The 23988-nt window shown below is 36.1% G+C and overlaps 3 protein-coding genes across 6 annotated transcripts in view; 1 reads left to right on the forward strand and 2 right to left on the reverse strand.

Annotated features, from left to right (window-relative positions):
• Nucleotides 1–22795, reverse strand: part of nek3 (NIMA related kinase 3) — a 31190-nt gene extending 8395 nt beyond the window's left edge. Inside the window, exons 1-14 of one of the 4 annotated variants that reach the window (XM_024276723.2) lie at nucleotides 22700–22795; nucleotides 22431–22591; nucleotides 22146–22239; nucleotides 21979–22076; nucleotides 21831–21914; nucleotides 21566–21633; nucleotides 21401–21487; nucleotides 19780–19834; nucleotides 19375–19575; nucleotides 19066–19180; nucleotides 18828–18983; nucleotides 18607–18729; nucleotides 18038–18155; nucleotides 7646–7882 (exon numbers count right to left, since the gene is read on the reverse strand). In XM_024276723.2, the coding sequence (XP_024132491.1) occupies nucleotides 7816–7882; nucleotides 18038–18155; nucleotides 18607–18729; nucleotides 18828–18983; nucleotides 19066–19180; nucleotides 19375–19575; nucleotides 19780–19834; nucleotides 21401–21487; nucleotides 21566–21633; nucleotides 21831–21914; nucleotides 21979–22076; nucleotides 22146–22239; nucleotides 22431–22547 (1383 nt within the window). In that variant the 5' untranslated portion in view covers nucleotides 22548–22591; nucleotides 22700–22795 and the 3' untranslated portion in view covers nucleotides 7646–7815. Of the gene's footprint in view, nucleotides 1–7645; nucleotides 7883–18037; nucleotides 18156–18606; nucleotides 18730–18827; nucleotides 18984–19065; nucleotides 19181–19374; nucleotides 19576–19779; nucleotides 19835–21400; nucleotides 21488–21565; nucleotides 21634–21830; nucleotides 21915–21978; nucleotides 22077–22145; nucleotides 22240–22430 lie in introns of those variants that run through there. The other 3 variants (XM_024276724.2, XM_024276722.2, XM_024276725.2) reach the window with 3 other exon arrangements.
• LOC112149187 (protein ALP1-like) lies at nucleotides 11448–15879 on the forward strand. The gene is made up of 3 exons (XM_024276726.2): nucleotides 11448–12734; nucleotides 13498–13594; nucleotides 14809–15879. The coding sequence occupies exons 1-3, from the start codon at nucleotides 11995–11997 to the stop codon at nucleotides 15289–15291; spliced, it is 1320 nt and encodes a 439-aa protein (XP_024132494.1). The 5' UTR covers nucleotides 11448–11994; the 3' UTR covers nucleotides 15292–15879.
• On the reverse strand, nucleotides 15304–17500 carry LOC112149189. The gene is made up of 2 exons (XM_024276729.2): nucleotides 16702–17500; nucleotides 15304–15672 (listed from the first exon to the last, which is right to left on the reverse strand). Exons 1-2 carry the CDS (start codon nucleotides 17057–17059, stop codon nucleotides 15368–15370), a joined length of 663 nt encoding a protein of 220 aa, XP_024132497.1. The 5' UTR covers nucleotides 17060–17500; the 3' UTR covers nucleotides 15304–15367.
• Nucleotides 22796–23988: the final 1193 nt, after the last annotated feature.

The following is a 23988-nucleotide window of genomic DNA, read 5'->3' on the forward strand; positions in this document are numbered from 1 at the left end:
AATGTGAACTATGTGAAGTATTTTTGCCACGAACAACAGCAAAACTTTAAAAAGAAACTAGCATGTCTCAAAATGGGATTTTTTTGTTTTTACCTTTAGTAAACTTCAAATTAGCAAAAAAAATACTCAGTAAATGAAATCAACCAAAAATGTTAGCATGTTGCTAAAATGAAAGCTAAACTCTAAATTAGCATTAAAATACCAGTAGATAACAAATTAGTAAAAAATGTTAGGCTATTGCTATAATATTGGCTAAACTCCAAATTAGTATAAAAAATCATTAAAGGCCAAATTAGCCAAAAAAAATGCTAGCTCGTTGCTCAATTACTAGCTTAACTCCAAAATAGCCTAAAATTCCTTAGCAAACTAAATTAGTCAAAAATGTTGCTAAAATAGAAGCTAAATTTTAAATTATAAAAAAACCCGAGTAGATAACAAATTAGCTGAAAACATCAGCATTTTGCTAAAATATTAGCTAAACTCCTAATCAGCATAAAATTAATCACTAAACTAAATTAGTCAAAAACATTAGCATGTTGCTAAAATAGAAGCTAAACTCTAAATTAGCCTCAAAAACCCCAGAAGACAAGCTAGAAAAAAAAGTTACCATGTTGTTAAAACAGAAGCTAAACTCTGAAATTTTTTAAAATTAATATTATTTTATTTTTTCTTCAGCTGGAGAGCCACCATGGAGAGATAAAAGAGTCACATGGGGCTCTGGAGCCGCAGGTTGCAGACCCTTGGTCTAGTTGATGCTAACGCTGGTTTTGGTTGCTTTTGTCTGTGATAACTCCAAAAATCTTCTGAGTGGCGTTCATACTTTACAAAAAAAAAAACCAGATCATTAGGTTAAAACAATCTGATAACTGTATCACAGTGTTTATAGCCATGGGTAATTTGCAACGCCTGTCACAGATTTAGACAAGTGTGAACAATATTTGAGGGTGTATTCAGATTGGATATTTGCCTAAAATGAACCAGATAATCAGGAAAAACTTTCCAGTCTGAATAAACCCAGTGAGAATTCATCTTATGACAAATGGGAGCAAAAACAAAAGTGTTCATATTTTTGTTCAGAGCAAAAAACCACTGAGAGCACTTTTAAAATAGATCAAAGCATGATTTTTTTAAAGGAGCTTTAAATCTGCAGCAAACCTGCACAGAGGAAACAGTATTCTACTCAGCACTAACCAGCCTCTTTGTGATCTATTCACTTTGAGGTGCTGATGAATTGTTTCATGACAAAGCTGCTCCCACTCGTCCATTGTGTGCTGCAGACACACACAACACTGGCAGCAGACTGTAGAGCGCTAGAAATAATCATAACAATGACAGCCTTCATATTTATAGCTGTCCAGAGACGTCCAGCTGTGGCAGCAATCTGCTTTGTTGTGAACAGGAAGAGCTGCTCCCCAAGAAGAATAAACAACTTTTGTTTTAGTAGGTGACTCATGATCTTGGGTTTTACTTTCTACTTCATACCAGTGAGGCAATAAATGTCAACTGAAAGTAACGGAGCGGAGAGGAGTCAAAAGACTGCCTCAAACAAAAAGGGGCCAAAAGGAGTTTAGATGGAAAAAAAGCTTTCTAAGCATCAGTAGCCAGACAGAGATCGTTGGGTCATCTCACATCTGTGGGGCTCTTCCTGAGTGAAACTGCCCTGAAAAGAAGGGCAAAAAAACAGGCAGACAAAAAGGGAGAATAGAGGCTGCTGCACAGAGCAAAGGTCAATATTTCATCAGGAGTGATGACAGCAGATAATTTCCAAGGTGTGCTGACGGGTTTGCAGATAGACAGAAAGGAAAGGGCTTCCGTGCATCGTTTTGTTCGATTGTTTACTACACTGGAGGAACAGAATGTGTAAAACACACTGCAGGGGCGCTTCGACAGGATGTTAGCACGCTTTAAAGCAAAGCGTGCAGAGCGAGAAGAGGAAATGGCACAACAACACCTTCGAGAAATCGATCTTGTTTGTGAGGTGAGGCTCAGAGGCAACCTTTGCTAATGCATCTTTGTTTTTTATTCGCGTTGCTGTCAACAAGCTGCAAAGATAGAGTGACGACACTGCATATTTAGGACATACCGCAAAACCCTCTAAATGTGTCACGTTTAACTTTTGGCCTATAAACTACACAAACAAAAACACTCACGTGTTCTTTTCTATTCTCATTTGATGAACGAGATGAAACAAGACTTCTACCATAAAATAACCTCATTTTCTTTGCACTTTTTGTAATTTACATATGAAAATCTTCCAAAAAAACATATGCACGGAAAATGTAAATGATTTGAGAAGAATCTTACTGCACTTAGAATTAACTTAGGTTTAGTTTTTGGTTTAATTTTGTTTTATAACTACTCGTATAAACTTTTGTCTAGTCCTAAATTCTGGAGATTGACAAGTTAACTAGAGTAACAACTTTTTGTATTTTTCCAGAAGGAATGAGCACTAAAGCTACGTACACAGCGAGCATTTAACCCACATTCAAGGGGCTGTAGCGGCCCCTTTGTGGTCACAAACGAGATGCTCTGAGCTAAAAAAAAGTGCGCACTTTATTGGTGTCTTTGATGCAACTATCCGAAGTACTCATGCACTATGAAAACTAAACAGCAATACAACAAATACATTTTAGTTTCATTTATACATATAATAAAGTTTCTCAATATACAAAAAAATTGTGTCTGTTAACATTGCATAATGGGTATGACGTGTGTCACAAATTAAAGCACTTTCGAACACATTTCCGTAAATTTAAGCTATTTACATTTACTTGCTTAAAAATCCTTAATACATGCCAATTTTGCAAAAATATTTAGTGTGTTGCTTAAATATTAGCTAAACTCCAAATTAGCCAAAAAAACCTTATTAGATGCCAAATTAGCCAAAAAGTTAGCTTGATGCTTAAATACTGGCTAAACTCAAAAATAGCCTAAAATTCCTCAGTAAGCTAAATTAATCAATAAAGTTAGCCTGTTGCTAAAATAGAAGCTAAACTTTAAATTAGCCTATAAAATCTCAGTAAATGACAAATTTGCCAGAAATGTTAGCATGTTGCTAAAATATTAGATAAACTCAAAAATAGCCTAAAATTCCTCAGTTAACTAAATTAGTCAAAAACGTTTTTGCATGTTGCTAAAATAGAAGTTAAACCCTCAAGTAGATTGTGAAGATAACAAATTAGTCAAAAACATTAGCATGTTGCTAAAATCGAAGCTAAACTGAAAATTAGCCTAAAATTCCTCTGTAAACTAAATTCGTCAAAAACGTTTTTGCATGTAGCTAGAGTAGAAGATAAACTCTGAAGTAGATTGAAGATAAAAAATTAGTCAAAAAATGTTAGCATGTTGCTAAAATCGAAGCTAAACTGAAAATTAGCCTAAAATTCCTCTGTAAACTAAATTCGTCAAAAACGTTTTTGCATGAAGCTAAAGTAGAAGATAAACTCTAAAGTAGATTGTGAAGATAACAAATTAGTCAAAAACATTAGCATGTTGCTAAAATCGAAGCTAAACTGAAAATTAGCCTAAAATTCCTCTGTAAAATGAATTAGTCGAAAACGTTTCCATGTAGCTAAAATAGAAGCTAAACTGAAAATTGGCCTAAAAACCTCAATAGGTAACAAATTAGCTAAAAACATTAGTATGTTGTTCAACTATCAGCTAAACTCCAAATTAGCATTACAAACCTCTGTAAATGCCAAATAACCAAAAAAAAAAAGCTAACACATTGCGTAAATACTAGCTAAACTCCAAAATAGCCAATCATTCCCAAGTAAACCAAACTAGCCAAAAAGCTAGCTTATTCCTTAAATACTAGCTGAACTCCAAATTAGCCTAACATTCCTCAGAAAACCAAACTAGCTAAAAAAGTTAGCTTTTTCCTTAAATACTATTGCTAAACTCCAAAGTAGCCTAAAATTCCTCAGTAAACTAAAATGCTATTACTAGTCAAAAACTAATAAAAAACTGTCCCCCTTTTGTAGTTTGACTTGGTAACACGTTTTGTACGTAGAGTCCAAAATGGTCCTAAAAACTCAAGTAACTATGTGTGAACACAAATACTTTGAACATTAAAGCCCAAAATGCCTATTTACGTACTTTTACGTTGACTTTTCCTTGAAAGTGGCTGCTTGAACGTGTGTTGCCTGAGAGCGATTTATACTGAGATCTTTCCTGAACACAAAGAGATCTTGTCTTGTTTGCATCAGGAGCGTCTGGATCCAATGGGAAATCTGCACAGCAGCATCAAAGCAAAAACTAACTGCCCACTAAAAATCAAAATGTGAAAAATGTCCCAAAACTCATTGTGAAGCTGCAAAAGTAACACTTTCAAAACAGCTCCTGCACAAACTGCAAGCTCATGGCTGCAGGAATGAGTAAACAGACACTGGACTGGCTTTAGTGCTGGTTTGTCTCCAAATGTGCAGAGGATCGTAAAACCCTTTTAGATGAAAGGTTGTTTAAGTCTAACAAAAGAGAAGCAATATCAAAAAGTGACACTTTAATGAAGGAGATGAAGCTCAGCCAAAGTTCAGTCCGGAGGACATCCGGTTATCATTACTAATCAGCTTCTATCCAACCCTGAAAATAAGTAAGCTATGAACTCTACATGTCTTGCCCTCTTTTTAGTAGTAATCGGATAACTTTGTCCTCCACTACATCACCTGGAATTCAACCCTTCTCACTTTCACAAGATGACTCATCCCAAGTCCTCTTTATCGCTGCGTGGAATTCCAGGGAAATTAGCGGTTTGCCTGAAGCATTCTCTAGATTTTCTTCAGGAAGACAATCCCTCCTCCCACTGTTAAGGCACTAAAATATGTGTCCCATTAACTTTTTTACTTTCTTTTTGCAAAATAAAATATGAGGATAAGAAGTCCAGAGCTTTAGGTAATAGCTTTAAAATAATTAAAGAAAAGTGTAAATGTAAATGTAAAATTTAAATAAAGGTGACCATTTTTCTAAATGCATGGAGCTGTCTCGGCCTCACTTGTACAAAGAGGAGTTGACGGATAGGGAGGGATATCAAATTATTTAGCCCCCAATCTCCCTTAGGTAGCCCCAGGAGATGACTACAAGGGTGGTAACGTGACCTTCCTACCTGCTTCATGTCCTATGGTTCTGAGGTGACACATTTCTTCCCCTGGGCTCCACCCTTGGTGCAACGGGTCTGGAAGTCTCTGACTGTGTGAGTGGAGTGACCCAGACCACTAACGCCAGCTGGAATTCTTCCCTTACAGGTGTGGTTGGAGCTAAATTATAGGTTGAGGTCTCCAAATTTACAATGGGATGGGTTGGTTTGGGTTGCCTTGGTACTGGTGTTGGTTGGCAGAACCCATTAAACGTTACAAGCACAACCCACGTCATAAACATGTAAATAAAAATGAATCACAACATCTCTTTTCACCTCCTTCTTCACCATTACTGATTTTCCTGTTTGTCTCAACTTTGTTTTTAGTTTTCTGATCAAATCACAAAAAAGTCCTTAAATGCAAAGAAAAAAAAATCTTCTACTAGATTGTAAATCATTTTCAATATGAATGGATGTGTCACTTCATGGCTCTACCCATTAATCATTTCTGCAGGAAAAAAAGAAAAGTTTACCTCTTGTTTTAAGCATGCAATTCTGAGTATTTTTTTGTTCCAATAGTTGTGAATCAGGAGCAGATGAAAAAGTGCCGTTTGGTGAGGCACTGAAGTCATAAATCAGATTTATAAACATATGAACCCTACAGAGCGGCTTATTCACCATTTGATTGACAGCAGTTAAACTGTGTTGTTTAAAATTTCATTTCAACATTTTTCTTTTGTTAGCATTTAAAATAAATTCACCAATTTTGTTATTATTGACTTACTTTTACTTATGAATGAAGTCTGTGTGCTGCTTCTTCTGAACAAACACATGAAGAACCTGTTTTTAGAAGTCTTCCTTTTCTTTCTTCAGTTTTCAAAGTCTCTCTGTCTCATTGAAGATCACTGCCAGTGACGTTTCTCTACAAATTCTTGAGTTTAGATACATAATCCTCCATTTAGAAAATGAATCTAAACAATGATGGCTGGACTTACACTCACTCTATTATTCTTTAGCAGCGGTGTCACATTCTCTGGGCTCACCACCGCCCCCTACCTTAAAGCATGTGTACTGCGGGCCTCACCAACTGTATTTCTAAATCACATTTTTAGCGGATAAAAAAGATTAAATGAGTCACAAACTGGCACCAATGTAATCAGACAGATGGTGAAAAATGAAGTAATTAAAGATAAAGCATTTTTTATGATGATAGACAGATTAAAAGAGCACTTTGAGAACAGATGGAAAGCTATCAGGGTGTGACTTTACAATTAAACACAAGAACCAAATTCACAGTTATGGTTTCGACAAAAAAAATGGAGAAAGTGGAGTTAAAAAGAGAAAAAAGTTTTAAAAAAACACAAAAACAACACAAATCTGGATCTGTGTGCTCACTAATAAGCTTTTTTTAACCCAATAATGGTTCAGTTTGCATGTTTTTGAGAATAATATATTTTTTTATTTCCCTTTACAAAACTAAAATGATCTACACAATGGTGAACCTGTTAGATCACATGCCAAAGTCAAGGCCCTCCAGGTCATTATAGATCATTTTATTTTATTGTTATTAATGGACTGATGTTTTCTTGTACTTATTTCTAACATGTATAATTTTAACAAAATATATTTTTAGAGAGCGTAAAATATTGAAAGTTGTTTAAGGTTTAAGTTGATTTATTCTGGAGTATTATTCCTACCTGTTTTTATTTATAGTTATGTCAAAATTTTACTTTTTTAAAGGTTTAAAAATGTAGTTTTAGAGTGTTCAATAAATATTTATCATGTTCGGCCCGCGACCTAAGATGTGTTTTGAAATTTTTGGCCAAGAAAAAGCTAAAAATGTGTATCATTAAATGCTAGCTTGAGACGAATAAACTCTATCTGCAGGACGCAGAATGTGACGATAGTTTTACTTAGCAATAGCTTTTCCTGTATCTTCATGAAACACGGACTTCTGCGGGGATACGAAGGGAAATGAAATATTATTTCAAGAAAGAACGCAGGACAACAGGCATTATCATTGTCGCCTTAAGATAAGAGCTGAGCTGCAGCTCTGGGCTTCCTCAGTGAAACACATCCAGGACTGATAGACGCTTGTGGTGTGGAGCTCCACTGTCTGCCCACTTTCAGACAACAAGGCTAATCCATCCCTGATGCGACTGTTGGTGAATCAGCAGCATTATGGCAGTCTGCAGGAACCACATCCCGCTCAGTCCAAAAAAAGTCCTGGGCGAGGCTTGGGATTGCCTAACGTGCTTTTGTTTGACTCCTTAATGTCAAGCTTTTAATTAGACAAAACAAAGGCACTAACAGGTTCTGCATGAACACAATGGAGCCGAGAACTGGGAAGGCAGCAAATCCACATGTGAGCGGGACGAACACCCGTGTATTCATCTGTCAACATGTCTCATGTTTAGATTCGGTGAGTCTATAAATGATAGCTTCCCCCCCACTACCCTTCAATCTACAGGGTGCAACTCCACCTAGTGGTGCACAAACAACACAAATAGGAAACCCACAATTTTTCTAGAGTCTGGAGTGTGGTCACAACAAGAAAAGCTCTGAAGACTCCGGTTGAGTCAGAACATATACGTCTTTTTATAAAACAAAGTTTAATCAAGATTCAAACATCTTGGTACAAATGACACAACAGCTCCTTAAACATGGAAGGAAATTCTTTTAGCACAAGCAAAGTGTCAGAAAATTCTACAAGTGTAGATGTTTTTATAATGGCAAAGAAGGCTTTAGTGTTCTGAAAACATCTTCTCCACTTCTTCCATCCAATCACACGGAGACTCCTCCTCAAAGTCCCTATAGGGAATAGAAAATGTCTTTAATCCATTTCTGTTTAAGTGTATTACATTCAATTTAACACAAAGAAAAAACGCAAATATTTTTAACACGAATTACATCTACTCAAGAAAACTATCCGATGAGCTGTAAATAAAAGTTGAAAAGTCCCAATGATCTGAATCCATTTGTTTTGTGTGTGTCACAATATCGCCAGTTTTTCCTATTCACGTTATCCACATACATCACAGAGTTAAAGAAAGTCGTACAGAGCAGTGAAACCCATGGGTGACCAGGACGCTTGTGTTGTGGCAACTTTGTGGTTTATCTCTGATTTTTGAGATATTTGAAAAAAAACTTTGTTTTCCAGGATTTTTTTTCTAACTTTTTGATCCTTTTATCTATTTTAAAAAATATATATTTTTTGTTTTTAACTTTATTTTTTTTTTTACATTTTTGTCTTTTTGGTCAAATTTTTTCATGAACATTTGTAGTCCTAAAGCGAGAAGATAAGGACGCGTCTCAAACATGCTGGTTCACTTTAAGACAAAGATTAATTATTTTGGGGATGTTTGTAAAGTTTGTTTTAACAACAATGAGTACTTGTGATGTTTTTGAGATTATATAGTGAGTTACTGAGAAATTCCTACAGTTTATCTGGGATGTTTCTGTGTCCTTTTTTGACGGTGCCTGCCTCCTCCAGCAGCTTCACATGCAACATCGAGGCAAACCCTGGATGTAACTCGTCTTCTGCATCACCACAAACAAAATAAACAGTTCATAATGATTCATATTTAATATTTCCCCCAAAAAAGATTTTACCCATATATTTATATACAAAGAATTTAGAACGGTCACCTGTTTTTTTTTATTGAATACACGTAAAAATGAAAAGGAAAATCTTCATTTTTTTCAATAAATAAAAAATTAGAACAAAGGTCCCTTGTTTTTTTTTGCCCGTAAAACTTTAAATAAATTGCCCATCTCTTTTTTAATACTCAAAAAAACTTGAACGAAGATCACACTGTTTTTTAAAATTACATGAAAAAATAAATCACACTTTTTAAATTCACGAAAAATTAGAATGAGGATCACTTGCTTTTTTTAAAATACATGAAAAATGTACAATGAAGATTTTTTTGACATTTTTTTTATATATGAAAGAGTATAATGAGGATCATTTTTTAAAATACATTAAAAAAACAAAATGACATTTTTTTCAAATACACGAAAAATTTAAAACAAAGAATCCCCATTAAAAAAAATACACCAAAAAAATTAGAGCAAAGAACAACTTTTTTCCTAAATACACATAAAAAAAGAAGGAAGATCACTCGTTATTCTTTTTTTGGCTGCAATGTGCTTCCATATATTTGCACAATCAGCTTACATAAACATACGAGTCCAACTGATATTGATTATATTACATAAAAAAAAAACAAAAGCTGAGGAAGACGTCATGAAGGGGTGTAGGGAAAAGTTTGTCATTTTTTCTGAATAAATGTCAAACAGATTAAAGTTGTGTGGTAGAAAGGAAATGAAAAGGCTTTTCAGTGTCACAGGCAGGAGAGGAGCAGCTGCTGAGATAAAAAGGAAAAAATAACCTTTGCAGCTAAATGAGGCAAACAAATGATCCAAAACATACAGCAGGAGTAGCTTAGTGCAGGTTTTGAAATATTGAAGCGGCACAAATGATGGGAAAACAGCAAAAAACATTCTAATGCACCAATAACTGAGATTTCAGAGAGACTTCAGTCTGCTGCAGGTCACAGCACGTCTTAACGCACAGTTTGGCTCAGCGACATCTTGATGAGGCAATCAGAAATTTGTCCAAAACTAAATATAAACAGGAATATTCTTCAGTGGTTGCTGTTCTGCTTCAATAGGCAGCAGTTTTTTTAGGAAATCTGGAAGCTGCTTTTATTTTATTGTCTTCCCACCAATATTAAATCACAACTTTTCTTGTGAAGAATTTGAAAAAGTTAAAACTGAATAGCAGTAATATTGTTTTAATTTAACTTATTTACGGGTGAAATCACTGTGAAAAACAAAATGTTGTTAACTCACATCATTAAATCTCTTTACAGTAAAAGCTTCTTTTCCAAAAGTAGAACTATGAATAATTCTTAGGTAGAAACAGTTAAAAAAAATCAGTCAAAATTGTGGAAAAAAACTCATGTGAAAAGATTTTAAGGAGTTATTAACATTTGACTTTCACCAGGCAATTCAAATCAAATCCAACTCCAAACATATACGTTGAAAACTAACATAAATCCAACTTTTCCTGTTTTGCCACTCGTGGCAGGTATTATTTTTTTTGGCACCTAATATTATTTTGTAACAAATCCACAGCTGGCTTTGAGTACAGGCTTCTAGTGCACGTTTTCTTCTACCTTTCCCATCCAACTCCTTTCACTTTGTCATCGAGATTGGGATAGATTTGATAACAGCTTTGCTCTGGGGCGTTTACCTGATGCTTATCGAGTCTAACTGTCAAATGCAAAGTAAATTGAGATTAGAGGAGAAACTTTAGTTGTTTTACCACTATGGAAATGTCAGGTTTTATACGTTTATTTTAGGCAAGTATTCCTACTCCAATGAAAAATGTGTTTTGGATGTTCTTGTGGGAATTTTCTGATAATGGAAGACATATAATAAGAAAATTAAGTTAAAAATTGCATTTGAGTATATTTTTATCAATGCATATTAATCTGGAGCAAATGAAAAAATGCTGTTAGAAGATGTGAAGTAGACGCTACATTTAAACTCTCTGCTCTGCTTCATTTGAATGAGTTTATTTGTCGGCAAGTAGATAAATTAATGTATTTGTTTTCCAATATTAGTCAAATTTTTGTTGCACTGGTGAGGTTAGGTTGGGGCTGTGAGGGACTGTAAGCTAGCGAGAGAGCATGTTAACAGACGGATGACAGGAAGTGGGGGCAGGATCACTCCATTCCCAACAGTTCACAACGCAGTTGTCCATCCATCCATCCATCTTCCTCCGCTTCATGAAACTATGACCTAGAAAATGTGTTATTTTATTTTGGCTAATTAAAAAACCTGTGAGTTTTTAATGTTTTTATTAACATTTTTGCATATTTTCTTTGTGCTTTAGGTTTGGTCTGCATTATAGTTATGTATTTGTTCCTATGTTAACAGTTGTAGTGTCGAATTGATTGATTAACTGGTTTATTCCATGCATAGATTGTGAAAAATACAGAACAAAAAAACACAATTATTATTTTAAACTCATTACAGAAATAATGAAATGCTTTGATTAGAAAATAGAAAACAAACAGCCAAACACACTTGTGTCATATTTGGTTCAATGATTTGTGTAATAATTAACTAAAGTTGGTTAATTAAAATGAAAAAGAATAATATAAACGGGAAAAAACAATAAAATCAAAAAACAAATTAGAAAATGTAATAAATTCAATAAAAGAAAAAAAGTCAGAATTATATCTATGTTCCTGTGTTAAAAATATTTTTAGTGTCCAATAAAAAACTTTGAAATAAAAACAATGAAAAAATAAAACTAATAATTTAAGGAAAACAAAAACAATAAATGAAAAAAATAAATAAAATAGGTTTAGTCTGAAATATATTTATGAGTATATGTTACCATGTTAACATTTGTAAAATTCCATGAACACATTGAAATTTAAATAATTAAAATAATAATTAAAAAAGGAAAAAGAAAAAATGTTTGGTCTGCATTATATCTTCCTGTTGTGTTCAATAAAATATTGAAATGAAAATATATTTTTTAATAAACAATAAAAAAGAAAGTAGGTATGGTCTGCATTATATTTATGTCTATTTGTTCCTATGCTGACATTTGTACTGTTCAATAAAAATAATAATAAAAAAGTAAAATAAAAACAATAAACCTAATAATAATAATAATAAAAGAAAATTGGTTCGATCAGCATTATATTTATCTTTATTATTCTTGTGTTAACATTTTTAGTGTTTGATAAAAAAAATAATAAAAAAAAATAATTAATGAAAAAGATTTGATAAAAAAAATTAATAAAAAAAATAATTAATGAAAAAGATTTGGTCTGCTGCTTTTTTCCGGTTTGTGACGTCACAAACCAAAACAATCGTAGCTCTCGGCTAGCGGGACGATGGCGAGCGACGAGCTGGACCGGTTTGCGGTTCTGTACATCACGCACGTGCTGTACGCGCTGATCTGCCTGCAGCTGCGGAACACGCTGTCGCTGCTGGTTCTGGTTCTGAGCGCGGGCCGGCGGCACCGCCTCATGGTGCAGCAGTGCGCCAACAGCGCCTTCTCCGCGCTGCTCCAGCTCGGGCCCTCCCTGCTGCCCAGGGTGCCCCGCAAGTGCTGGATGCGGGTCCGGAGCAAAGACTGGTGGGACCGCGTGGTTCTGAAGGAGTTCTCTGACGTGGAGTGGAGGGAGCATTTCCGGATGACGCGCGGCTCCTTCGACAAGCTGTGCGCGCTGATGGAGGAGGTGCTGCGCCCCCAGGACGTGACGGTTCGAGCGCCGATTCCGCTGCAGATGCGGGTCGCTATTGTTCTGTACAAGCTGGCGGGCTGCGCCGAATACAAAGTCATTGCGAACAAGTTCGGCGTGCACAAGACCACCGTGAAAAAGTTTGTGTACTCCTTCTGCAAGGGGATGGTCTCCTCTGTGATCAACCAGCTCATCAAAGCGCCCTCGGCGGAGCAGGCGCGCGCCATTACGCGCAGGTTTGAGGAGAAGTTCTGCATCCCTCAGGTGGTGGGATGCATCCACCGGACCCATATCCCTGTTCTACCGCCCAGTGACGGATTCAAACACTTTGTGAATCGCAAAGGGTGGCCTTCTTATGTCCTGCAGGCTGTGACAGATGACACGTGCCGGTGAGCGTTTATGTGTGGCACTCAAGTCACGTGAGCAAAACCGAAAGTCCTTTAAAAATTAGACTTAAAAACACAACAAAAATATAGTCGCAGAAAAACACAAATTCATTTAAGTCCAAAACAACTTAAAGATTTTAGTAAAGTGGAGAGAAACTGGACTAATTATTTTATCCAAGGACACAAAAACTATAAAATCTGGGATTTGAACCCTCATCAACCTGTTTACTGAATAAATCCCCGAGCACTCTATGACAAACACAAGTAAAAGCACAACTTTTTAGAGCTCCACTCCAATGAAAATGATGTTATTTGAAGAAAAATAAGCTTTGAACGAAATTTCTCAGTACTTTTTTTGCTTAAATTGTTATGAATTAGGAACAGACGTAAAAAATTGTTTGAAAAAGACGTAGAAAATACACTGTCCAGGCCGCAAGCTTCATGCTCAGAGCTTTCAGCAACTGTGATGGGAATGGGGGTGGGATTGCTTCAAGAAAACAGTCCCACCCTCAACTATTCTGCAGAAACTATATCCTAGAAAATGACTTTTTTCTTGGCTAAAACGGCATAATCATAATTAAAAGCGATCAAAGGATTATCAGACTTTAAATAAACTCCTCTGACCTTTTTCCACCAAGTCCAGCGCTAGAGTGCAGCCGACGCTCCAAACCCCCAAAACATCTGAGAGCTTTTAGCTGGTTTCCTGACCACATCCTCCTGCCCACTCACCACCTCAACTGTTTACATCGTTTCTGACCATTTCCAGGTTTTGGAACATCAACTGCCAGATGCCCGGAAGTACCGCTGATGCAGACATCCTCAGACAGTCAGCTCTGTACAGCCAAGCACACCTGCTGCCACAGGTAGGCTCTTTCTTTCTACAGAGGAGCAGGAATGTCATCTGTACTTTTTTGACAAAGTGCCACACATAAGGATTCTTTTTTATAAGCATAGCAGGTTCCTATTGGCCAAAAGAAGAATCTAAAGTTTAACTTTGAAACCTAATATTATGTATTACAACCACAATTTTTCCAGCCAGTCAGAGCAAGACAAAATATGGAGCATAGACATGACATTAAAAAAAAAAAAGATTTCTCTTAAGTTAATAATTTAAGGGCACAACTTAGCATTTTGTGCCCAAAAAATCTGCATTTTGAGCACTCCATGGCCACAGATTGGCATTTTATTAGCATCTTGTCCACACAAATCAGTATTTTGTGATGAAAAATTAGCATTTTGTGCACACCATATAGTATGTCGTCGGTCCAAATCAGCAATTTGTGCACACCATATAGCATTTTCTGGGCACAAATTAGCCCTTTATTAGCATCTTGTGTGCACCAATCAGTATTTTGTGGCCCAAATTAGCATTTTGTGTAAACCGTATAGTATTTTGAGGGCACAAGTCAACATTTTACTAGCATCTTCTGGCCACAAATTAGCATTTTGTGCACACCACTAAGTATTTTGTGGCCACAAATTATCCCTTTGTTAGCACACCTGAGCACAACTTAGCATTTGTACACACAAATGTGTATTTTGTAGCCACAATTCAGTAGTAGGAATTGATGATCCTGAAACAATTATTTGTGCACACACAAAACACTAATAAAAAGCTAATTTGTGTCTAAAAAATGTGAATACAATTCTGATTTGTAGCCACACAATACTAATTTGCGTGCATAAAAATACTAAACTATAGTCAGTTACAAAATGCTAACTTGTGTGCTCAAAATATAAATTCGTGGCCTCAAATTATTCATTTAAGGAAATAATTTAGATTTTTTTTTAGAATGTCAGGGGGCTCCGACAACTATTGAAGGCTATTAGCAACCATGGAAGAACAAATGTGAGCTCATGAGCGCCCTCTACAGTGAGGCAGCGATAGTACTGCTTCACTTTGTCTTTTCAGTGTGACTTTGTCAGATCAGAACACTAAATAAATGGCTAATGTGAAATACTGTTAAATGGGAAGAGAGGAGATCTATTAAAGTCTTAGGATGGCAGGTGGAGCATGTCCCTGCCATAACCACGTGCTCTTTAGCATTTTAACATTTTTTGTTTTCTTTTTTTGAAGGAACCCAAAGAAATCAGTGGAACTTCCATCAACCTTTTCCTTCTAGGCGACCCAGCGTATCCTCTTCTGGACTGGCTCATTACAGAATACGCTCCGTCCCCACATTTAACCGCGGAGCAGGAATCCTTTAACGCCTACGTGAGATCTGCCAGGACTACAGTGGACACGGCGTTTGGGAAGCTGAAGTCCCGCTGGAGAGTGCTGCTGAGGAAGTGCGATTTCCACTACACGTTTATACCCCACGTCATCGCCACTTGTTGCGCACTGCACAACTTCTGCGAAGTCGAGGAGGAGGGCTTCAGCCCCACGTGGACGGAGGAAGCGGCGGTGATGGAGCGCCGGATGCTACAGCCAGACGTTTGCCCGTGCGGCGAATCGGAGCGCTTCGATGGCCAGAAAGTCAGACTTACTTTAACAGAGTATTTGAGAACTAACTTTCCTCTGCACAAGTCAGGGTTTGAACATTTTTTAAGTAATGAATAAACACAAAAAACATGTGTTTTGTTTTTTATTCACAATATTGTAAAAAATAAATAAAAAGTCTTTAAAAAAATAAAAATCAATCAATGACCTCCTGTTTAATATCCTCTGCTAGTGGTTCTCCATATCGCATGTTGTCCTCCTGGTTTGGCATTTGTGACGTGTCCGGTGACGGCCGCAAGCTGTGAATGGTTTCCACCAGAGCGGACACCACGCTTGCATTGCTTTGGAGGATGCTGTTCACCAGCCGCTCCTCGCGCTCCTGGCTCTGCTGGATGTACTCCATCCAGGTGTTCTGCATCTGCTGCATCCTTTGAAAGAGCTGCTCCAGATCCGACCCTTGGCGCCTCCTCCTCCCAGATAATGTGATTTTGGGTGCAGCTGCTGCAGAACAAAATAAATCACAGCGATTTAATCATATGGTAACGGGATTAATGTGAAATGTAGCATTGTTTTTCATTCGATAACAGAACCAAGAAACTTGCTCAAAAATAAAAGATGTGTCTTTTAAGGCCACAGAGTTTCGAGTTTTAAAGCATTTCCAGTAGTTCTTTAATTAAGATTTTGCCATTTTCAAAAAAAAAAAAAAAAGTGTTTACAGCAGTAGTTCATCCGAATCTCACCTCTGAATCGTGGGCGGGACTAGTGGCACGAAGCAATCCTGCCCTAATTTCCCATCATCCCTTTGTCAACACTTTCTCCCATTAGCTTACAGCCTCTCACAACCCCAAGCTAACTGTTGCTACCTGATCTGTAACAGCTACCCCATTGGTCCTGCATGCTAAAACATTACGCCACTTCCTCTTTGTGGTCAACATTGCGACAGTTCAGCAATCTTATTAAATTTGCTCCTGTAATTCATATATATATTTTTTTATAAATAATGAAAATAAAAATAAAACGGAAGATGAAAACATTTGTAGCAATAAACATTTTCCAATGTTATTATTGTTCACATGCAAAGAAAAACACGATAAAATTGTTTAATATACACATTTTCGCACATGAGGGGACCGATTGGGCAGCCGTAACGGATTGGGTACACATACTGACGTTATCAATGGAAAAAAACATTAGAGCTGTACAGTTTGGAACCAGATGCCAGGTCGGATGAAAAAAAAACGAAGACGTACATGGAGCGATTAGCCTGTAAGTGGATGCATCAGAATGGAGCAGAGCATGTGGCCCACCGACTGTAGCCTCTACGTCACAGCTACAATATTTTTCTTTTTTTTTTAACATTTTTTTTTAATCTGCTGCTGATTCAAAACTATTTGAATAAAGAAATACCCAGAAATACAGTTTTAATCTTAATTTTCTTAATAAATGTCCACCATCAGGAGATTAAAAAAAACATGTTAAAAAGACCATTTAAATCGGAGCAATTAAAGAAAAGGAGCCAGAGGAGCTCACCTGAAACCGGAGGGGTAAACCCGATATCTACGCCGTCCTCGGCGGGTTCGGGACGCGGTCGGCTTCCCAGAAGGTCCTCCATCGTGTTGAAGTAGGGGCAGTTCGCCGGCCCGTTGTCGTCGGTGTCGCCTTTCTTCTTGGCGCTGTAGTAGGCCTGCTTCAGGTGCTTCCAGCGGACTCGGATCTGCTCCGGGGTCCGTTTAAATCCGGCGTCTTCCAGCTGGTCGGCCACTTTTCGGAACAAGACGCCGTTGCGCGTTTTGCGACCGTCCATGTACTTCAAAATGTTCATCTCTTTCAGTTGACCCAGCATGTATTCCGTCTCCTCATCGGTCCAGAAATGTAGAGATTTCGCCATAGTTGATGTCAATATTTGTATACGTCACTTCCGGGTCAAACAACGCGGCAAGTAATTTATTTTTTTTAATTTAATTTATTTATTTATTTATTTTAGGTGATTTATTTTATTATTTGCACTTCTTTAAAAAATACTTGTATTATTTTTGTTATTACTATTTGTTCATTTATTTTTGGGCGGGAACTACAGGGGGCTCCGTGTAACACCATTTCAAAATAAACCGTCATTTATATTTTTAGACTTTCAGAATAATCTGAAAGATTATATTATGTTAATACCTTTTTGTAAAACTATGATTTACTATAAAAATGTTCTATTCCCATTCAATATAAAGCAACAAAAACTGTAAAATTTCAGAATATAATCCAAAGAAAAGTATTATATTTCAAAATAAAATCCAACAATTTTCAATTAAATTTGTGTTTTTAACTTGTGTTTTTTGGCATTTTTCTGATGACAGGGAACTAATATGAATGAAATTAAACTTAAAATTGTATTTAAGGGTATTTAATTATTCAAATCATTGTGAATTATGACCTGAAGAGGAACATTTCTAATGAACTATTGTTACTCTGCAAAAAATGTCCTAGAAAAATATCCTAATTTGGGTTTAAAAGGCATAATTATAATCAAACTACCACTTGGAACACTTTTAAAGTTGCTCAAAATATGATTGGAGTGGGTTTAAAAATAAAAAAAATATGTAGAGAACCAAAGTGGATTTTAGCTTAGATAAACCCAGCAAAAGCATAATCTTCAAACTAAAATAATGTAGCAGTTTGTAAAAAAATAACCATTCATAAACATATATATAACCCAAAAGATGGTTCTAGATGCTACTAATAATTCTTTTTTTAGAAGATTTTTTTATAAAAATAAATATTTAAGATGCAGCACCTAAATAGTTGCTGCCTTTCTGGTCTTTTTTATAGGATGAACTTACTTGTACATGTAATAATATGTGGAAACGTTTCTTACGTGTCTTCATCATCAGAGCGTGGCTGCAGTCTGTCCTCATCTACAGCTACCTCTGGTTCAGGACCATCACTTTCATCGCCCTGTGGCTGGGAGAGGGGTCCCATCAGAGGATCGTTGCCTAAAATCAAATTATGGAATATGATTTAGTCCTTTTAGGTCGTGTAGAAGTGTGGCAGTGTACATTTAGAGTAAATTTACTGTTTGTCAAGACTAAAAAAATAGAAATAAATTACATTTATTAAGGGTTTAGGATATAAGTTATAACTGTTTTCTCATTTACAGGACTTGGATAACTTGCATTAATTCCTGTGATTATTTAAAAAAGATTTTTGTTAACAACTGAACCCAATAAAAAATTAAAAATGTAGTTGAAAAGACATCAAAATGACTACATTATTTATGCTATATAAAGATGTTTGCATTTTTTGATTTGAATAAATACTGAGAACTAACTTGTTATTTTTTATGGTTTTAATTAGATAATTTTTTGGTTTATTATGCTCTGACTTCTTTTTAAATGGGTAGTGAGTACTTTCTCCTTCAATTGACAGAAGAAAAACACAACAAACCTGTTATGTTTATTAAATATGTGCTGAAAGCTTTGTTCAGCTGAGCTTTCTCCAAAATACTCAGAAGCTTTTGGGGAGGATCCTTGTCCCACAGTCTCCTCCGCCGTCTGTCCTCTGACTCACCTGCAAAAACAGGAAGTTGGTATTCTTGTAACCAGCTTCACTCTAAAAAAGCTTTTCTTTAATAATTTCAGGAAATATAAATGCCACAGCTGTCATACTTCCGTGTATTGAAGTAGATGACGCCATGCTGTCTGACGAAAGGAGGCTGGCGTTGGCCATCGCCTGCAGCACGCTGTCCGGTGGATCAGTCGTCCACTGTCTTCTTGGACCAGGTTTTTCGCTTTCAACGCTGGTTTTGGGGAACTCAACAGCTGCTGTATTAAGTTAATGAGAAATTCTGCATTCATTTCTATTATTTTTATAACAATTTAATTTATATTAGTGAGTTAGCTCCACCTCCAAATGTGGATGTTTCTTGTAAGCTCTTGTCTCCCAGAAATTGAGCCATTTTCGCCCCCTCTTCCCTGTTCCATCTACCAGGACGTCGGCCATCTTTAACTTTTTCTAAAGCCTGAAAAACATTTGAAGCAAAAACTTAAACATCTCCATCTGAACCAACAAGTAGAGGAAGCTTTTAATACAGACTTTCAAGAAATCTGTGTGTGTTTGGAGAAAAAACTTTGGATTGGACTAATAATGGTCTTGATTTCTAAATAGAGTTTTTTTAGTGAGACAAAGTTAACTCCAGAAGCTTGTGTTTTTCACCTGTGAGGGCAGGTGTGAGCGAAGCAGTTTGGAAACCCGATGAGAAGTCAGGATGGTCTGCACAGACGGCCGATCTTTTGGGTTGGTCTTAAACATTTGTTTGATCAAATGCATCAGCTCGTACGGCAAGTGCCTGGGGAGGGGTGGGTAGGCCCCCCGACACACCTTCAAAATGAGGCTTTTCCAGCTAGAGGCCTGGAACTGGAACACAGAGATAAAACCAAACCATCAGAGCTCCCAAAATCACACCGCAGGTATTTAAATTCAGCTGAAGATACTGGGCCTCCTTTAATTGACGGTTACTGTGCTCCAACATGATTAAGCAAAACAATACATGGCTAACTTCTGGAGAGAAGCCCACATTCAAGCTTGTGGTGCACAGTGTGAACGAAGGAGGGGAAGTACCGGGTGTTGCAGAGTGCAAAGCTCGTAAAGGACGCAGCCCAGCGACCACACGTCACTGAAAAACATACAGAAGGTTATTGATTCAAATCAGACTTCATCAGGTTCAAGAACAACCGAACAAAATATTATACTGAACAATATTTTTTTCTTTGTCGAAGTTAAAAGTGTGAACAGTTAATCAATAGTGTAACAGAATGGATTATATGGATTAAATAATGCAGCTGCTGTGTGAGCAAAATGAAAAAGTCAGTTTTTATAGACCAAAAATATTGAAGTTGACTATTAGAAATACAAGTAATCTGGAAAACTTCACCTGCGCTGTTCAGCACCAGGTATTTATCTCTGAGTCACACTGATTGAAGTTTGGGCTAAAGATGTTAGGTCAAAGAACCGGATTGTTCAAGATGAACCAATACTAAGTTTTTGTATCATTATGAAATGAATTGAATCTTTATATTCACTCTTTATAGTCACTGCATCCCATAATAGTAGTTCAAATCACAGGAAATCACGCATAACAGATTTAAAAACAGGTTTTTCCCGAAGGCAATAACTCCTGGATTTCCTGATTACATTCTATACATACCAATGTATAGGTGAATATATGAGTATTTGTATATATTTATCTATTTATTCTTTTTAACTTCTACAGTATATTTTTCTTACCTCCTCATTTTCAAACAACTTTTATTTTCCTAAAGTCCCACTCCAACTATATTTTTTCTACTGTAAAGCTGTTGCTTGTGTATTTTAATTAAGATTATGCAGCTTTTAGCCAAAATCAAAAAGTCTCTGTCAGTTTTTTAAGATATATTTTCTGCAGAGATGCAGGAACTAATTCAAAATTCCCTTCTGGGTTCTGGACAGGACTATTGGCTCGGAAGTTAGCTTTGCTAATTTCCCATCATTCCTTTGTTTACACGCTCTCACTACGTTATAGCACCTCACAAGCCCAAGCTAACATTAGCGTAGCATTAAATAAATAAATAGAAATGCATTGGAGCTTTCCAGACGTACAGTTTTGAGTCAGATGGCGGCTCAGACGAGGAAAGTGAAGACGTTATTGGATCTATTTTTCTTCAAAGTGACATGTTTGCATTTGGTACATATTTTTTGTGCTTTTATGCAGACTGTTTGTAATCTTTATGTACATACGGACAGGGACAATAAAGTCTTATCTTATCTTATCTTTTAAACAAATTCCACTTTGGGTTTGACTTCCTTGTTGCATTAAGATGAACTCATTTCAACTTAGAAAAATCCACTGTAGCAAAGGGGAAGAGCTAAAAGATATTGTTTATGTTTTTAACAGAAAAATATCTCAATCTGACTGCGCAATAAACATAACTTTTTTTTTTGTGTAAAGTTTTGAGGCATTTAATTGTTTCCAGACTGATTTTTGGCATTTAGTTAATCATTTCTACATTCAGCATCTGTAGTACTCCATTTTTGGTCTTGTCCTTGTAAGTCTCACCTCTGTAAACAATACCTGTAATAATTTAAGCCATGTAAAGATGGTCAATGCTTGTACAGTCTTTATTCTTCTGCTTCAGTGATATCTTCTTACTACATTTATTATTTTCATCCCCTCAAAATCTGAAAATGATTTTGTACCACACACCTCTTATTGTTGTACGGCTTGTTGTCCCAGATTTCTGGTGCCACATAAAACGGTGTCCCAACATATGCATGAGCGTACGCCTTTGAGCTGCAGCAAATTTACAGTTTAAAGACAGGGGGAAAAAAAGCAAGAATTTGGCATCGGTTTCAAATGACACAATCTCACCTGTTCAGGACACAAGCAGAACCAAAGTCCCCGAGCTTGATGGAGCCGTCGCCTGCCAAAAAAATGTTCTGGACAGAAACAAAAAAGAGCAAAAATTAAGTTGAAGTCTTTGAATATTGTGCAGAAGAGATGAAGAGGTCATTTTTTAAATTAAGATAATTAGATCAACACTCATACACGATTAAAATCATAAATTGAGTTGCATTTACAGATCAAACTATTAGTAGTTACTGTATAACTCACAATGCATGAGACAGCACAGTACCTTGGACTTTAGGTCTCTGTGCAGAACTCTCTTGTCATGAATATGCTGAGCACCGGCACACATCTGAGCAAACCATCTCAGTATCTGGGAAATACTCAGAGTTCATTATAGGAGATCAAATATATATATTTTTGTGTTACATACTTACATTTTCAGTGCAGAAGTTGGTAGTTTTCTGTTGCTGAATCCTCTGGAGAAGATCTCCTCCACTGCAGTATTCCATAACAATACACAGGAGGTCGTTCACTGAAGAATAATCACATTTTAAGTCTGCAACCCAAGTCAATTTAAAAGTATGAAAGTGTAGATTATTACACTCAAATGACTCCCTGAAGGCCACGATGTTAGGATGTTTCATTCTTGAGAGGAGAATGGCTTCTTTTCTTGAATCCTGCAATTTTGACTCTTTCTGAAAAAAAAAAGAAAACAGAAAACAACTAAATTAATTCATGGAGGCAGAATAAAATGTAAAAGTCTGAATCTATTCATATTTTAATGTAATTTTGAACATTTATCTTCAGTTATAAGTTACTGTTTTCCCCCCACATGGAGGGAGTCTTTTTACAATCAGGCCACACATCCATATTTATATGTACTCACCTTTGGCAGCTGGATATCCTTGATTACATATTTTTCCTCAGAGTTTTTACTCTGGACTAATACAGCCCGACCGAAGGAGCCTTCCCCGACGACCCTCAGCTGCGTGTATTTCTCCATTGATTGAGCCTCCTTAAAAGCTCACATATGAACAAAGAGGGAGTCTAGAAAACATAAAGATAAGAAAAGCTAAAAGTCGACCACATTTCTAATTTTGAGACTTTCTTTTTTAGGTTTCGGTCATTAAAATGCCACATTTATCATCCACACACCGAGAATGTAGCAAAACTCCAGCGGCGTGTTTGTCTTTTACTTCCTGTTATTGTGTGACGTCACCAAGCACATGGCAGTACTGCGCATGACTGCCGCTAGATGGAAGCATATCCCAACTTCTGAACTCTTAAAAAAAGGTTCTTGTTCCTTTAAATTAGATATCAGACTTTTTGAACATTTTTAAGCTCCATATAAAGTTTTTAAATAAATATATTTTGTATAAAATTGTTTTATTATCTGTTGTATCTTTTTTCGTGTTTGTTTGCTGCATTTTTGACTGAATTCAGTTCCAAAATCTAGTAATATAGTTGCTTAATATAATTATTAATGATACATGACACTGTTTTGAAAAATATAAATTCAATGTTTTCAATAAATGAGATAAAAAATAAAATAAACTAATGAAGTTACCACATTTGTAGTCATAATTCAACAAGAGGACTTAAACAAATTATTTTAATATTAAAAACACTACTTCAATATTAAGTAGGCTGCTTTACCTTAATATTCTATGTATGTGTTGCTCACTAATATATTAAAATAGACAATCTAATACTTAATACATTTGTTTAAACCTTTACTTTCGGGTTAAAGTGTTTTTTCCAGTTTTAAATGATGTGTTTATTACAAACAATAAGTCAATCAAATCACTTCAAATCAGATCAAAGTAAATTTAAATCAAATCAAATCAAATCGAGTTGAGTTGAATCGAATTGAGTCAATTTGAATTGAATTGAATCATATTAAATTAAATCAAAATTACTTTCCTTTTCTAATAGACACTTCCTATGCTGGTGGAACTCAAAGAAGGGACAAACAATCATCAGTAAAATCCATTTACACTCAATAAAATACACACAATGTATGCTCAGTTGTGCTGTAGCAAACAAATGAAAAGGTTTTTTTTAATAATTAAAAACATACTGGTACACAGGAGGGATGCAACCATTCTCTTTCTCAGCGATTCAGTTCAATGCTGTAACATATAGTTTGGCTTTAAGCTGAGACTGGAGGGATTCCTAATACCCACACCGATAAAATCAAATCCACATATTTGCATAGCAATTTTTAAACCTTTTTTTGTTGTTATTTGCTTTAGCAACAAACCCTTTTAGGATACAATAAAACAGTTTATCCCACAAAAACCACACTGACATTGAAAATAACTACAGACCACATATTTTGCTAAGATGACGGGTAAAACAGAAAAAGAAGGAAAAAATACTTCTATAGTGGTTTTAGTCAGCATTGTTCATGGTTGTTAATCTATTTAGAGCTTAACCTTGAA

This window comes from Oryzias melastigma, linkage group LG13, assembly GCF_002922805.2.
Source record: "Oryzias melastigma strain HK-1 linkage group LG13, ASM292280v2, whole genome shotgun sequence".
Classification (NCBI taxonomy): Eukaryota; Metazoa; Chordata; class Actinopteri; order Beloniformes; family Adrianichthyidae; genus Oryzias; species Oryzias melastigma.

Bases quoted from the DNA above. Each gene is read 5' to 3' on its own strand.
- LOC112149187 (XM_024276726.2), top strand. From the start codon at position 11,995: ATGGCGAGCGACGAGCTGGACCGGTTTGCGGTTCTGTACATCACGCAC. The intron at 12,735-13,497 runs GTGAGCGTTTAT...GACCATTTCCAG, and splicing joins GTGACAGATGACACGTGCCG to GTTTTGGAACATCAACTGCC. The intron at 13,595-14,808 runs GTAGGCTCTTTC...CTTTTTTTGAAG, and splicing joins AAGCACACCTGCTGCCACAG to GAACCCAAAGAAATCAGTGG.
- LOC112149189 (XM_024276729.2), bottom strand. From the start codon at position 17,059: ATGGCGAAATCTCTACATTTCTGGACCGATGAGGAGACGGAATACATG. The intron at 15,673-16,701 runs GTGAGCTCCTCT...TTTGTTCTGCAG, and splicing joins GTTTACCCCTCCGGTTTCAG to CAGCTGCACCCAAAATCACA.